The sequence below is a fragment of the Sinocyclocheilus anshuiensis genome, unplaced genomic scaffold, assembly GCF_001515605.1.
Source record: "Sinocyclocheilus anshuiensis isolate Anshui unplaced genomic scaffold, SAMN03320099.WGS_v1.1 scaffold984, whole genome shotgun sequence".
NCBI classification, from domain to species: Eukaryota; Metazoa; Chordata; class Actinopteri; order Cypriniformes; family Cyprinidae; genus Sinocyclocheilus; species Sinocyclocheilus anshuiensis.
In genome coordinates, this window is record NW_015552616.1 from 843,863 (window position 1) to 858,023 (window position 14,161).

General features: G+C 36.2%; 2 protein-coding genes across 4 annotated transcripts in view; one reads left to right on the forward strand and one right to left on the reverse strand.

Annotated features, from left to right (window-relative positions):
- The first annotated feature begins 432 nt into the window (after positions 1-432).
- LOC107666206 (serpin H1-like) lies at positions 433-4,506 on the forward strand. Of its 2 annotated transcripts, XM_016457418.1 has the most exons (6): positions 433-1,118; positions 1,819-1,866; positions 2,425-3,038; positions 3,622-3,720; positions 3,811-4,043; positions 4,137-4,506. In XM_016457418.1, the coding sequence occupies exons 3-6, from the start codon at positions 2,456-2,458 to the stop codon at positions 4,437-4,439; spliced, it is 1,218 nt and encodes a 405-aa protein (XP_016312904.1). In that variant the 5' UTR covers positions 433-1,118; positions 1,819-1,866; positions 2,425-2,455; the 3' UTR covers positions 4,440-4,506. The 2 variants fall into 2 exon arrangements, with proteins under 2 accessions (XP_016312904.1, XP_016312902.1); XM_016457416.1 differs by lacking the exon at positions 1,819-1,866.
- Positions 4,507-7,736: 3,230 nt separating this feature from the next.
- The window catches only part of LOC107666202 (retinal guanylyl cyclase 2-like), a 14,108-nt gene continuing 7,683 nt past the window's right edge, over positions 7,737-14,161 (reverse strand). For both annotated transcript variants that reach the window (XM_016457409.1, XM_016457408.1), the window contains 15 exons: positions 12,765-12,849; positions 12,575-12,671; positions 12,359-12,487; positions 12,190-12,270; positions 11,925-12,101; positions 11,662-11,818; positions 11,396-11,545; positions 11,085-11,233; positions 10,038-10,201; positions 9,711-9,903; positions 9,461-9,635; positions 9,225-9,323; positions 9,043-9,137; positions 8,509-8,594; positions 7,737-7,902 (listed from right to left, as the gene is read on the reverse strand). In XM_016457409.1, coding sequence (XP_016312895.1) covers positions 7,818-7,902; positions 8,509-8,594; positions 9,043-9,137; positions 9,225-9,323; positions 9,461-9,635; positions 9,711-9,903; positions 10,038-10,201; positions 11,085-11,233; positions 11,396-11,545; positions 11,662-11,818; positions 11,925-12,101; positions 12,190-12,270; positions 12,359-12,487; positions 12,575-12,671; positions 12,765-12,849 — 1,922 coding nt within the window. In that variant the 3' untranslated portion in view covers positions 7,737-7,817. The remainder of the gene's footprint in view (positions 7,903-8,508; positions 8,595-9,042; positions 9,138-9,224; positions 9,324-9,460; positions 9,636-9,710; positions 9,904-10,037; positions 10,202-11,084; positions 11,234-11,395; positions 11,546-11,661; positions 11,819-11,924; positions 12,102-12,189; positions 12,271-12,358; positions 12,488-12,574; positions 12,672-12,764; positions 12,850-14,161) is intronic.

Here is a 14,161-nt window from a genome sequence, read left to right on the forward strand (position 1 = left end):
ACATCTGCCACATGCAAGACTGAAGTCTTGAGAGAACTGAGATTTAAACTGAGGGTTTAAAGAGACTTTCCGGTAAACAACAGATTGCCATTTGCAGCAACACATACCACACACAGGTGGTCAATGCACAACACACATGCTTTTGTGCTTATAAGACACTTCGAAATTTACCTAATAAAAATCTGAATTTTTACAGCAATTTTTTATCTTTAATGTATTTTTATGGAATAAAATTCTCAAATGCTCATTTGATGCACATTTGATGCATACAAAGAAAGAAAGAAAGAAAGAAAGAAAGAAAGAAAGAAAGATCACCACACCATTATAAAATTCAGGAAAAAACTATATTAAGTTCAGTAAAATTATAAAAGTTACTTTGAAATGTATATAGCCATTTCTGCACCACACCCACAGCCTGAAAAAGAATTCATGCTTTGACGTGGCAGTGTTGGGGGAGGATGTGAGCTTGGGGAGCATGTCTCTACATCCCCTGACAGAAGAATCTGGAAGGAATGGTGACAAAGACATAAAACTTTGTGATTATAATGGTTACATCATATATCCTGGGGTCATTTATGTGATTTATCGACAAACAGTTGTTTCAAACTTTATATTCTAGCATAAAATGCACATTCTGTTCTGTAAAACACTGCCAACTCAGCAGCGCAAATTTGGGTTCAGTGGTAAAAATATTATACAGGACAAAACATTATCATCTTCCATTACACATTTCATGCCAAAATATACAATTTTATATTTACAACTCTTAGTTTAAATGAAGATGACACTAGTTTAATGGCAGAGATTAACTGATTGTTTGCAGATTTCAGAAGGCTTTAGGACCTTGCAGAGGTTGAATCTTGTGGTCATTGGATCCAGAGGGAGGACTCTCCCAGCTTCCCTAGGAAATCCAAACATCCTCATTCGAATAGCCCGGCTCCAGCTTCTAGAAGTTTCTTTCCTGGAGTATAAAGGCCTCTGTGTCAAACATTCTGCAGCAAAGCAGCATCTGGGAAAAGAAGAAGAGAACATCTGAGAAAAGAAGAGGAACACATCTGAGAAAAGAAGAGGAAAACATCTGAGAAAAGAAGAGGAACACATTCAAACAACTGTCCAAGGTAATTATTGGGGAAAATGCTATTATTTCACAAATATTTATTTGGAATGGCCTTTTTTTTTTTTTTTTGCTTGCAATCTAAAAAGGCGACTGCACACAGGGTCAGAGAATACTCTTCTTTACTCTTCTTTCTGCTTTTCAGTCCATTTTGCACTTTTAAAAATGCATTTACAGGCAACGCAATCCAAAATTAAGTATAAGGTTATTTATGTTTTTGCTTTTTTCCCAAAGAAGAAAGGGAAAAATAATTTTCTTTAGTCAAAAAACTGCTAAAACACCTACAGGTCCGTTTTTTCATGCGTTGGACAGTCATGGGATGTTCAATGATGCATATTTTTTCAGATGTGTGTACGATTTTTCCATTATTTTTTACCCTATATTTACAAAAGAGTGATGAAATCTTTCCGATCAGGAGTGGTTTTATGCTGTCACTCAATCAGTGCTACCTCTGGAATTCAGATGTGGGTCTACTGTGGAAGTTCTGATTGGTTGAAAGTTTCCACCTAATATCTTCTAGCCAATAAGAAGAGTCTACATGTCTTTCTTTCTCTGTGTGCATGAAGTAGCAGCAGACCTTGGCTTCAAAATAAACCTATGCTTAAGAGAAGCAAGGAGTTCAAGGAGGGGGTTTTTTGCACGTTATCCAATGCATATAAAGATATTTTTGTGTAGATTACCCAAATGCACCTCTTGTCTTTCAGAGTGAAAATCGCAATCGTTGACAACTATGAATATGAAAACGTATCAAGGTATCCAAGATGATAAAAAAAAGCAACATACAAAGAAGAAACAGATAAAAGACACAAACATAATAAGTGAATGAATAACCATGCTGACTTACATAAGCTGCTATCTTGAGGTTGTTAGTGGATAGGGACACATAACATCTCACAACAACAGTTTTAAATCAAACTTTCAACATGCAGTGTAATCTCTATATGCAGTAAAGTTTTTAACATTTATTTTAAAGTGATTTGGCACATTTCAGAACTGTATAAAATGAGCAGACTGACATTAAGCAGTGGATTCCTGTCTGATTAGTCACTGCCATTGCTTTTGTTTAACAGGTTTGATCTAGAAACATGGCCTACAGGCTTTATTTCTGTAGTTTTAACTATTTAGGGTGCATACATTTCAAAAACATAATAAATCAAAATACAAAATGGTTTAAAACTGATAAAATTATCAAACAATTCACCATGCAGCCTTTTGTTCCTAAAACAAACACACAGAAAACCTAAATTTCCATTACTGAAAAATTGGTCATTTTACACTCAGTATCACTTGTTGCTTCTTTTCTCTTCTAGGCTTTCATTGCTGCCCAAAAATACAGCAAGCATGTTGGTATCCAACCTCATTGCTCTGTGCCTTTTGGCTGTGGCAGTGTCCGGTGAGGACAAAAAGCTGAGTCCCCATGCAACCTCCATGGCAGACACCAGCGCTAACCTGGCCTTCAATCTCTACCACAATATCGCCAAAGAAAAGGATCTTGACAACATCCTCATCTCTCCTGTGGTGGTGGCCTCCTCTCTGGGAATGGTTGCCATGGGCGGCAAATCCTCCACTGCGTCCCAGGTGAAGAGTCTCCTGAAGGCTGACACCCTGAAGGATGACCATCTGCACACAGGGCTGTCCGAGCTTCTGACTGAGGTGAGCGACCCCCATGCCCGCAACGTCACGTGGAAGATCAGCAACAGGATGTATGGCCCCAGCTCAGTCAGCTTTTCTGACGACTTTGTCAAGAACAGCAAGAAGCACTACAACTACGAACACTCGAAGATCAACTTCCGTGATAAGAGAAGCGCCATTAACTCCATCAATGAGTGGGCTGCCAAGTCAACTGACGGAAAGCTGCCAGAAATTACCAAGGATGTGAAAAACACAGATGGGGCTATGATCGCCAATGCTATGTTCTTTAAACGTAAGTATTCAAATTAAGATGTCATATAAATTGCATTTAATTATTCATCCCGGACGAACCCCCAATTGATATTTACTTTCATAGTTCCAAGAATATCTGTATAAATTACTTTTAAATGATTACATTTTATTAAATTATTCACACAGATCTAGTCACCATGTCCTGGCTTTTTTATATAGATAGGATGAATATTTACTTGAATAGTTACAGGAATCTCTATATAAATGATATTTAATTAATAATTGTTCAATTCTATTTAATTATTGATCTTGGCTGGCCCCATTTTTCATGTCCTGTTTTTGTAAATAAATGTTTTGCTATGATGGATATTTACTTTGACAGTTCCTGGAATGTCTATAAAAAATTATACTTAAATACTAATCATTAAATCATATGTAATTATAGATTCAGAAGTCAGCATTGATATTTACTTTTGATAGATATTTAGGATTGATATTTATTTTACGTAAGTATTAATTTACATTATTTATCCTGAAGAGAGCCAGGCCAAAATAACAAACACAATACTGACTAGAAAGACCAACCTAATTATTAATATTAATGGCTTATTTCTGTTCCACAGCCCACTGGGATGAGAAGTTCCACCACAAGATGGTTGACAACCGTGGTTTCCTGGTTTCCCGCTCTCACACGATCTCTGTTCCAATGATGCATCGCACAGGTAAAACCAACAGCTTGTTTTGAAGTCTCTTACTCAAATTCTACTATACCTACAAGTGAACTTAACATTATTTAACTTTGCACTTTACAGGTATCTACGGCTTCTATGAAGACACACAGAACAAGCTGCTTGTGGTCAGCATGCCTTTGGCACATAAGAAGTCCAGCATGATTTTCATCATGCCCTACCATGTGGAGCCTCTGGAAAGGCTGGAGAAACTGCTCACTCGCCAGCAGCTGGACACCTGGGTCAGCAAGCTCGAGGAGATAGCGGTCGCCATCTCTCTACCTAAAGTTAGCATGGAAGTCAGCCACGACCTTCAGGTAAATATGGCTGATTTTTGCTATATAGTTGCTATATAACCACTACTACTATTTTGTGCATGAAATATGAGGCTCTTTCCTCTTGCTTTGCAGAAACATCTTGCAGAACTTGGTCTCACTGAAGCTGTGGACAAGTCTAAGGCAGACCTGTCCAACATTTCTGGCAAGAAAGATCTTTACCTCGCCAATGTCTTCCATGCCTCTGCCTTGGAGTGGGACACAGAGGGAAACCCATTTGACACCAGCATTTATGGTAGCGAGAAGATCAGGAACCCCAAGCTCTTCTACGCCGACCATCCCTTCATTTTCCTAGTGAAAGACAACAAGACCAACTCCATTCTTTTTCTTGGCAGGCTAGTTCGGCCTAAGGGTGATAAAATGAGAGATGAATTGTAACTTTTAGGCTATTGATGTTTTAAAATGGTATTATTGTTATTATTGGTTTGACTGTTACCTCATGTGGCCATTCCGATGGATTATCTGTGTATGGACAGTCTCAGTGAACCTGTCAGTACAAAAACATTTTTAAGGAGACCGGTTACAGTATAAACATCAGGAGCAATGCAATCCTATAGGTGAAGAATTAGAACCCTACAAATGTAACCAGAGATTTGACATCAATTTGTTTATGTGTATTATTCAATGTAGACACTATGCTTATATTAAGTGTAGTGCCATTGATGTTAAGCTGTGGTATTTTAGATTGTGCTTGTAGAACCTCTCTTTATGAGTATGTGACATCTATGTAGGGTTTGTCTTATCTTTAATGTTTAGAGGGAAAAGGTAGTCCTATTCAAGTGTTTCTCAAGCATAGTTTGTAGGTTTCTATGATTTCACTTCCATCCAAAAAAAAAACTCTTGGCTTCTGCACTGATACCTGCATGTCTCCAGTTTCTTAGATGTTATGTTTAAATATGTCTTTACCATATAGTATCTTTTGAGAAAGTGTGCTGATTTTTTCTCTCCTTCATTTCATTGTTGTTGTTGTTTTTTTCAATAAACTGAAATGTTTGAAAATATATATTGTCCTGTTTTTATTTAAATAAATGAATAAATCCATAAAATAAATTAAAACATAAATAAATCCATACAAAAGATCAAATCTAAAATAATACATAAAACAAATAAATAAAATCTAAAATTGAATAAAAGCCATACTATCCTGAATAACTGACAATAACTAATAACGACAGATAAAAGCACAGCACATTGTCACTGCTCTGTCATTCCTGACAGTTTAATCCCAGTCATTCGCCTCTGTGGACTGGAATGTGAAGCTTTAGCTGTGTGTTTATTCCACTGAGGGAATAAAATGTTATGGCACCATAAACCTCTAAACCACAAAGAGGAGTTTTGACATGAGAAAGTAGCTATTTCCTTTCACACTAGCAGATCCATCCTGTAGGCTGAATGAGCCAATGAGTGGACATATACAATAGAAGGATTAGCGGCTGGAGTCAAGGGCTGGCATGGTGAGATAGGCAATCAGAAGAGGCTAAGAAAATAGTCAAAGAGGAGATCGTCAAGATAAATAACCAACCTGTAAACCTAGCCAGGATAACCCAGCCGACGTAATGTAATGTGCATAATATTCATAAAATGAAAGCAACTGGTTTAAGGATTAGAGAATACTGAATGTAGGCTACGGAATCATTGCTTTGGGTTGATCCACAGAACAAAACCTTTATAACAGGAACAAACTGCAGAAAAGACCTCCAGTTCTCAAAACATTTTGTTAAATGAGAAATGGTTGAGAATAAAGAACAAACCAAGAACAACTTTAAACTTTTCGACAAATAGGCTTTTATGTCACAACACCTTTTTACTTATATTTACTTAGGCCTACCTGTTTACTTTTATTTGAATAAATAAAATATAATAAAATTAGCTGTCGCCGTTGCTAATTAGTGTCGCAAATTCTAAAGCTTAAATACTGTAGCCTACTTTGTACTTATGAAGTAGGCCTAGCCCTCACTTAGCAACTTGTTTGCAACATATGCCTACGTTTTTAAAGTACTTTGTGTTGTAAAACAAAACGTTAAAGTTAAACCTTATACAGTCTGCGAGTTAAACACATAGCCTACTTTAGTTTTTTTTTTTTTTTTCATAAATAAAAAAAATCGCCATACTAAAACCAAAATAGGAAATAATCTTGAGGGGACCTGAACGCAAGTGTTCATCAGTGACAAGAACAATGATTTGGTGCTTGCCTTGATATGCTGCGAAATATAGCTAATATCAAACCTGATATGATTGACATCGGTAGCCTTAAACAATTAAACAACTTAAATTAAATTAAATTAAATTAAACAGTTAAACAATTTTTCTAGCTGCTTTCTTGTGTAACACTTAACACCGTTAAGAAACCTTGAATCAGGTGACTCATCTGTTTTGAAATGATGGAAATTATTGTTTACGGAGGCTGTTACTTAGCTTTCATTATAGCCTGTAATGCAAGAAGAAACAAAAAGGCATGGCAAAAAATGACTTGTTCAACTGTGTTATTGTCTGTACCGAGCATCAGAACATTGTCTTTTGCTAGCATAAAATTGAACGTTTCAAGTCTCCTAATGCTATCCTTATTAATACAATTGCTCATGAAATGTAACAATTATAGTATAATATTGTACAGTGCTTATATACAGCATGTTTAACAGACAATTAAAAATGCCAGGAGTGCAAAACTGAACTATTAAAGAGAGGCCTGTTGAGATCTGACAGGCCTTTACATTGACTCCCAGAAAATGAGATCACACAGAAAAATTATAATTAAAAATGCCACTCAGGCTGTGCCTGGTAGGTTTGATTTACAGAAAATGCAAGTTATCATTTTAAACAGCTTATGTAAGGCAGTCAATCCCTCTCAGACAAACCCAGCCTACATGTTTAATACAACTTAAACTGCACAGCATCTTAAACATTTCACTTTACATCCAGTACAAGCTCATGTGCTTCATCAGAGAGAGACAGGACCCTTTATTAAACCGATTTGTCTGATTTTATATGTAATTTAAAAGCAGTATCAGTTTTGCCCTGTTTTCTAAATGTATTGCCAAGTACAACTAATAAATATTCTGCATAGTATAAATAAATATCTTTTGCATAAATGACCAGAATTCACAGAATTATTGCATTCCATTTTGTAATTCCTCTTAAGCAACTTCTTACTCAGCATAAACACAGTCATATTTCACGATTTCATGAGTCCAGAGACAACGTACAGCAGCCTTACATTTGTAATCACTTGCTACCAACCAACCTCAGTCGATCTGGCTTTTGCATAAACATCGCTAGAATATCCCATTTGGTCTTTGCAGCAGATGTCCACTAAGCCTCGCCAAATCTGATTATGTCACTACATTGTTTTTTGTTTAGAGAAGATCAAAGAAAATCAATTAAAGCTCCACCATGAGTAACAAATATGTGAGAACACAAAATGCGAAACATCTGTGAAAAAAAAAACATCTGTGTCGCCTTTGGTACGAGACGCACACTGAGCCACTCTGTGACCAAAACAGAGTAAGTGTGACAGTGTTAGACACTGGGAAAGAAATACACTCTCACTGACTACATGTTCTTCAGAGGCCATTTCATTAGCGCTGTTGTTTCTGCTGCGCTGGGCAGAGTCGGATTAGACAGACGACAACCAATCCTATTAAAGTAGTCTTTGTAAGCTGCAGTGAAACACACATGCTTGTGTTGTCCATTGTTTCCCTCCCATGCAACTTGTCATGTGTCTTTCCTTCTTGGTCAGTTTTAACATCCTTGTGCTTCTCAGATTTTGGGCTTGTCCACTTGTCTGTTGGCCTTGCGAAATATTGACTTGATCTCCTCCGTCATCATGTCTTGCCAGTTATCTCTAAAAGATGAGAAGTAATTTAGAAAGTTATCAATGATGATGAAAGACAGAATTGTTTATCATTTTTGGACCTTGTAAAGTAATGCATTTCAAACAACCTGCAACAATACACAACATGCACAAATAATCGGATAAGCAGAAAGTCCGACACCACAATAACCACCATCACCGCACAAACAAACCCACCAGAAAACACCCTAACCAAATGACAAATACAGCACAGCATGCAAGGTACTACCTCCTTGCAAATGTCTATGGGTTCATGCCTTTTTCTCAGCTTTCCTTCTCCTGTAAGCCTCAATGTCCTCAGGTCTCAAACCATGGTTGTCTTCCCTGATGCATAAATCCAATTATCCAATCCATAAATAGTATCCCATTCATAAGTACAAAGAGAATTAATCTAAACCACAAAATGCATCTAAAAGTACAATTTATTTGGAAAGTGGTGCAGTAAAATACAATTTATATTCAGTTAAATAAAGTGCAGTATAATAAAAAGGCCACTGCTTATATATACTGTATATATATATATGTGTGTGTGTGTGTGTGTGCATACAAAATTTATATTTGTTTAAAATAAGTGGTAAAATACTATTAAATCCTTACCCTGGTTTGATCTCTGGTGGTTTTGGCAAAGGCTTTGTAAAATTAGACTTTCCTACAAGCCAGTATGTTTCTTCAATGCCTTTCCCCTAAAAAAAAATCCATAAACATGAATAAAAAATGAAAAATGTCCACTGTAAGTTACTGCAAAAGTTTGGGGGTCAGTAAGATTTTTTTTAATGTTCTTGAAAGAAGTCTTTCATGCTCACCAAGGCTGCATTTATTTTATCAAAAATATAGAAAAAAATGTTTTTGTTTTTTTTTTGCAATTTGAAATTATTGTTTACCATTTTAATACATTTTAAAATCATTCTAATATACTAATGTGGTGCTGAATAAAAATTCTCACTTATTTAAAATAAAAATCTTTTACATTATAAATGTCTTTAATGTCACTTTTGATCAATTTAATGCATCCTTGCTGAATGAAAGTATTAACTGACCACATATATTTGAACGGTAGTGTATGTTCAAATATTATATAGTTATTATTTATTATTTAGTATGATTCTTAAAAGAAAGTGTTTGTGTTAGTACCTTAAGCTCAGTCTTTCCTCGGACTTCTATTTTGTAGCCATCGTTCAGTGAGCGGAGAATATTCACTGTACTAATGTTCACATGAATTCTGTAAGCTGAAGGAAATAATGTTTATTGATGTATCTTCTCATTACAGTGCATCATGGGTTAGTAAATCACAAAAATATCTGAATGGAACATACGCAACCCTGTAGATTCCATACGAGAGGCGGTGTTGACTGTGTCTCCAAAAAGGCAGTATCTAGGCATAGTTAGACCCACGACTCCAGCAACACACGGACCTGGATAGAGAAGAAACATGAGAGGATGAGGGACAAGAAGTACAAATTTGGACATCAAAAGATTACATGAGCATCACAAGAGGGTTTTTGTTCAGTACCACTAAGCGGATGAAAATAGCTGGAGATTGAGAGCTCACCTGAGTGAATGCCGATCCGTATTCTAACCGGAACTTCTGGCATGTGCCGCATCTTGAAGGAGCCCACGGAGCTGAGAATGTTCAGGGACATGTTGGCAATCTCGGCTGCGTGCTTGTTGCCGTTCCTCTTCGGCAGCCCAGAGGCCACCATGTAGGCATCTCCAATGGTTTCAACCTGTGATAAAGAAGAGTTAACTGGCTTTTCATGGAAATCGATTGCTGTTCGGTTCTCTCAGACATCCAAACGTACCTTGTAGACATCGTGGCTGCCAAGCACGGCATCAAATAGGGAGTAAAGGTCATTGAGCAGGTCTACAACCTCAATTGGGTCACTAAGGGATGAGATGGTGGTGAAGCCTACAATGTCACTGAAGTAGAGGGTGACTTGATCAAAGTACTCTGGCTCCACGGAGGCACCGGTTTTCAGAGCTTCTGCCACAGAACTGTGAATGAAAAATGACATGAAGCTTAATTTGACATAGATGTTGATCCAGGAACATGTCTTAGTGGAGAAAATAAAATGAAGTATGCGACCGTATGTGAAAGGAAGTGTTGGTGTGTGAAAACGTGTACTCACGGAGGAAGCATCTCAGCCAGAAGCTTCTCTGTCCTCTGTTTCTCTACCTCCAGCTCCTCTGTTCTTTCCCTGATCAGGTCCTCCAGGTTAGAGGAGTACTGCTCCAGCATACGCAGCATGGAGTCAATAATATTGGTCTTTTTGCCCTTGTTGATGAGCTTGAACTGAAAACAGAAAATAAGGAACCATTATCACTGAATATAAGAAAAAAATCACTATATACAGGTAGTTGTCTTTTAGACCTTTGCCAAGAAACTTTCATGAAAGTGTCTTTAATGTAAAATTTGGGAGTAAAGCAATCCAGTGAAATAATATATATATATAGACTCTTATGCTCACAAAGGCTGTATTTATTTGACTAAAACTTTCTATTTATTTGATTACAAGATTACATCAGTAATATTGTAAAATATGTTAACTATTAATAAACTTTAAAATAACTTTAAAATCAATTTTAAATAATTTTTAATATATTTTTAAATGGTTTTTATTCATGTGATGGCAAAGCTGAAATTTCATTGCTCAATTTCAATTACTCCAGTCTTCAGTGTCACATGATCCTTCAGAAATCATTTTAATATGCTGATTTGTTGTTCAAGAAACATTTCTTATTTTTTACCAATATTTACCAACATGGAAACCATGACACATTTTTCAGTATTCTTTGATGAATACAAAGTTCAAAAGAACACGATTTATTTGAAATATTTGCATTTTTTTGTAACATTAGAAATGTTTTTATTGTCACTTTTGATCAGTTTCATGCATTCTTGCTGAAAAAAATCAAAATATATAATTAATAATAGCAATAATACATCAGATAAACCAAAATAAATCAATTATGATGCTAAAACAATAATGGAATACAAGAAATAACAACAATAAAATAAATAAAATACAATAAATTAAAATGGCGGGCACAAAATACTGTAAAATCATTATACAAAGTAAGCAACCATTCTAAAAACTACAAAATTCCTTAGATTCCATGTGTGTTACTCTGCCAGTGCACTCAATAAACTCCAAAAGCAACTACTCTAAACTCACCTGATCAAAGATCTGATCAAAAGGAGGCCTTCTATCAGGCTGTTCAGTCCAGCACTGCTTCATTAACTGGATGCATTCCAGTGGAGCTTGATCTGGAGCGACAGTGGGCCTGCACATAGGCGGAGGTTTCTTCACCTTCCTTAGTATCTCTGTGGATACCATAAACATGCCATTGTTTAAAAAGAGATGCCAAATTTCACCGATAATACCTGCCCAGTTACTGTTGTAACAGCCTGTTTACCTCTTTAAAACTGGTTCTTCAAACTAATACTGTAAGAGGAATAATTTTGTAGATTTTCTTTATAACCAACCTTCAGGAGACAAGCCGAGCATGCAGTACGGCGCTCCTCTGACCACCACTTCTTGAAGTATAATCGAAAAACTGTACACATCTCCTTTATAAGTTCCTTTCCGGGGACTTTCAGGGTCTCTGAGAAGTTCAGGAGCTGTCCAGAATAGATCTGAGAGACAAAGAACTGCCTTATCACATTTTTGTTTAATATCAGAGAATTGGATGGAGTAAAAGTGAGATTTGCATTGTAAATAAACCAGATTTTAAAAATGTAAACACCCATACCCTCTGGAGGTGGGGTCTCCTTTGGAGCTTTCTGGGTCTCAAGAATCTCATTGTATCCATAATCAGTGATCTTTAAGACAAAACGTCCATCTACTACACAATTATGAGACTTCAGGCGCCCATGAGGAAATTCCCTGTGGTGAAGATATTTCATGCCCTATTGGATGGGTACCAGAAACCAAAGACAGACATTATACATGCATTTGAAAATGATCTGGAGATTACATTTTTACATTAATATTCATTATAATGTTCAAAAGTACCTTAATGAGATCCAGCACTAAAGAGGATTTAAACATCCAGTCCAGTTTGACATCTTCATTGCGAAGGAGATCGTGTAGACTCCCCCGAGAACAGTGTTCAGTCACAATAGCAAACATCTCACAATCGGTGAAGAACCCCAAAAATAGATTGACATTTTCATTCCGTAGGTCTTTCATCTGGGAATTATAAAGATGATAGGAAGTGTCACTCAAAGAACAAGCTCATACCAAACTGTTGGTTTTAAATAGTGTTTTGAGCCAATACCTTGGTGACGATCTTAGTGGTGCTCTGTTTAACCTCCTTGAAATGTCCCTCCTTCAATTTTTTTAGCCACACCCAGTCGCCCTGCAAAGATCAAAATTATTTCAATTGTGTCAAGTTGAAAAAACATGGTGTGTTCAATAAAAAAACTTGAAATGACACATAAAATCACCTCATATACAGCCACGTTTGAAGTTTCATGTGTTGCTGTTGCCATGCTATTCACAGAGCGGGAACGTTCACCAGTGCTCTTCTCCTCAATGTAACTTTTTGAGTCGCAAAGATCCTCAAGGGTGATTTTCTGTGAGAAAAGAGATACATAGAAAATATAACATTTTCAAAAAAGGGCTTAATGTTTAAAGAAAGCAGCTGGTCGGGTGACGCATACCCTCTTGCTCAGCTGAGGGTTGATGAAGGTCAGATCCTCAAGCGTAAGCAGGATTCTGTTGGGCCCTTTGATCAGCTGGATTTGTTGGATTCGCCTCCTACAAAGATCAGACAAGATCACACACAACTTCTTGTACCTTCTATATATTCATGAATTGAAACAAATCTTATCAAAACCACAGCAATATTACCTTACGAATAGAGTTAGACCAATAGAACCAAGAACTATAATGAGGACAATCACAAACGCTATGATGACATATGTTATTTCCACACCTATGACACAAAAGAATAAATTAGCTAACAAATGCATAGCATATGTGACCCTGGACCACAAAACCAGTCATAAGGGTCAATTTTTCGAAATTGAGATTTATACATCATCTGAAATCTGAATATATAAGCGTTCCATTGATGTATGGTTTGTTAGGATAGTACAATATTTGGCCGAGATACAACTATTTGAAAATCTGGAATCTGAGGGTGCAAAAAAATCTAAATATTGAGAAAATTGCCTTTAAAGTTGTCCAAATGAAGTTCTTAGCAATGCATATTACTAATCAAAAATTAAGTTTTGATATATTTACAGTAGGAAATTTACAAAATATCTTCATGGAACATGATCTTTACTTAATATCCTAATGATTTTTGACATAAAAGAAAAATCAATAATTCTGACCCATACAATGTATTTTTGGCTATTGCTACAAATATACCCCAGCGACTTAAGACTGGTTTTGTGCTCCAGGGTCACATATAAGTTACTAATTACACATGCAATGATATGCATCAGTTAACAGTCATCATATAAAAAACAATGTCATATTAAAATTTTAATCAATTTATGCAAATTATGGCTTAATATAATAATAATAATATTAATAATACATATTAATAATAACAATAATAATAATAATAAATCATACAGTCATGATGTGACAGTAACAATAATCATATGAAAACAGCAATGTCATATTGGTTAGCATGATTAAAAATAAAACATTACTGTTTCATTTTAATTATTAAATGTAATTGTAATTTATTATTTCTTTAAATTATTTGGCTTTGAATAATAAAAATAACAATGTTTAAAATTGATTAGTTACAACAAAAACTTCAGCATAAAGATATTCATTTAGTTTTTACTATTGTAATGTGGGGTTTGGGTTTTGTTTCTTGTTCATGTTTTCATGTCTTTTATTTTGTAGTTTAGTCATGCTCCCTGTTTGTGTCATGCTTCCCTTGCCCTCATGTATTCATGCCATTGGTTCCTCTGTTCATGTGTCATGTTCTGATTGACCCTCTTGTCTGCTATAAGTAGCCCTCATGTTCCCATTGTCTCTGGTCGTGTATTGATGTTGTAACCCGCTTCACGTCTGTCAAGCCAGAGCCTGTTCACGTCACGTCTGCTACATCAAAGTCTGCTAACGTCACGTCTGCTACACCAAAGTCTGCTAACGTCATGCCTTCTATGCCAAAGCCTGCTCACATCATGTCTGCCAAGCCACAGCCTGCTCACGTCACGCCTGCTACTCCAGGACCTGCTCACATCATGCCAGTTAAGTCAAAGTTTACTCATGTCATATCT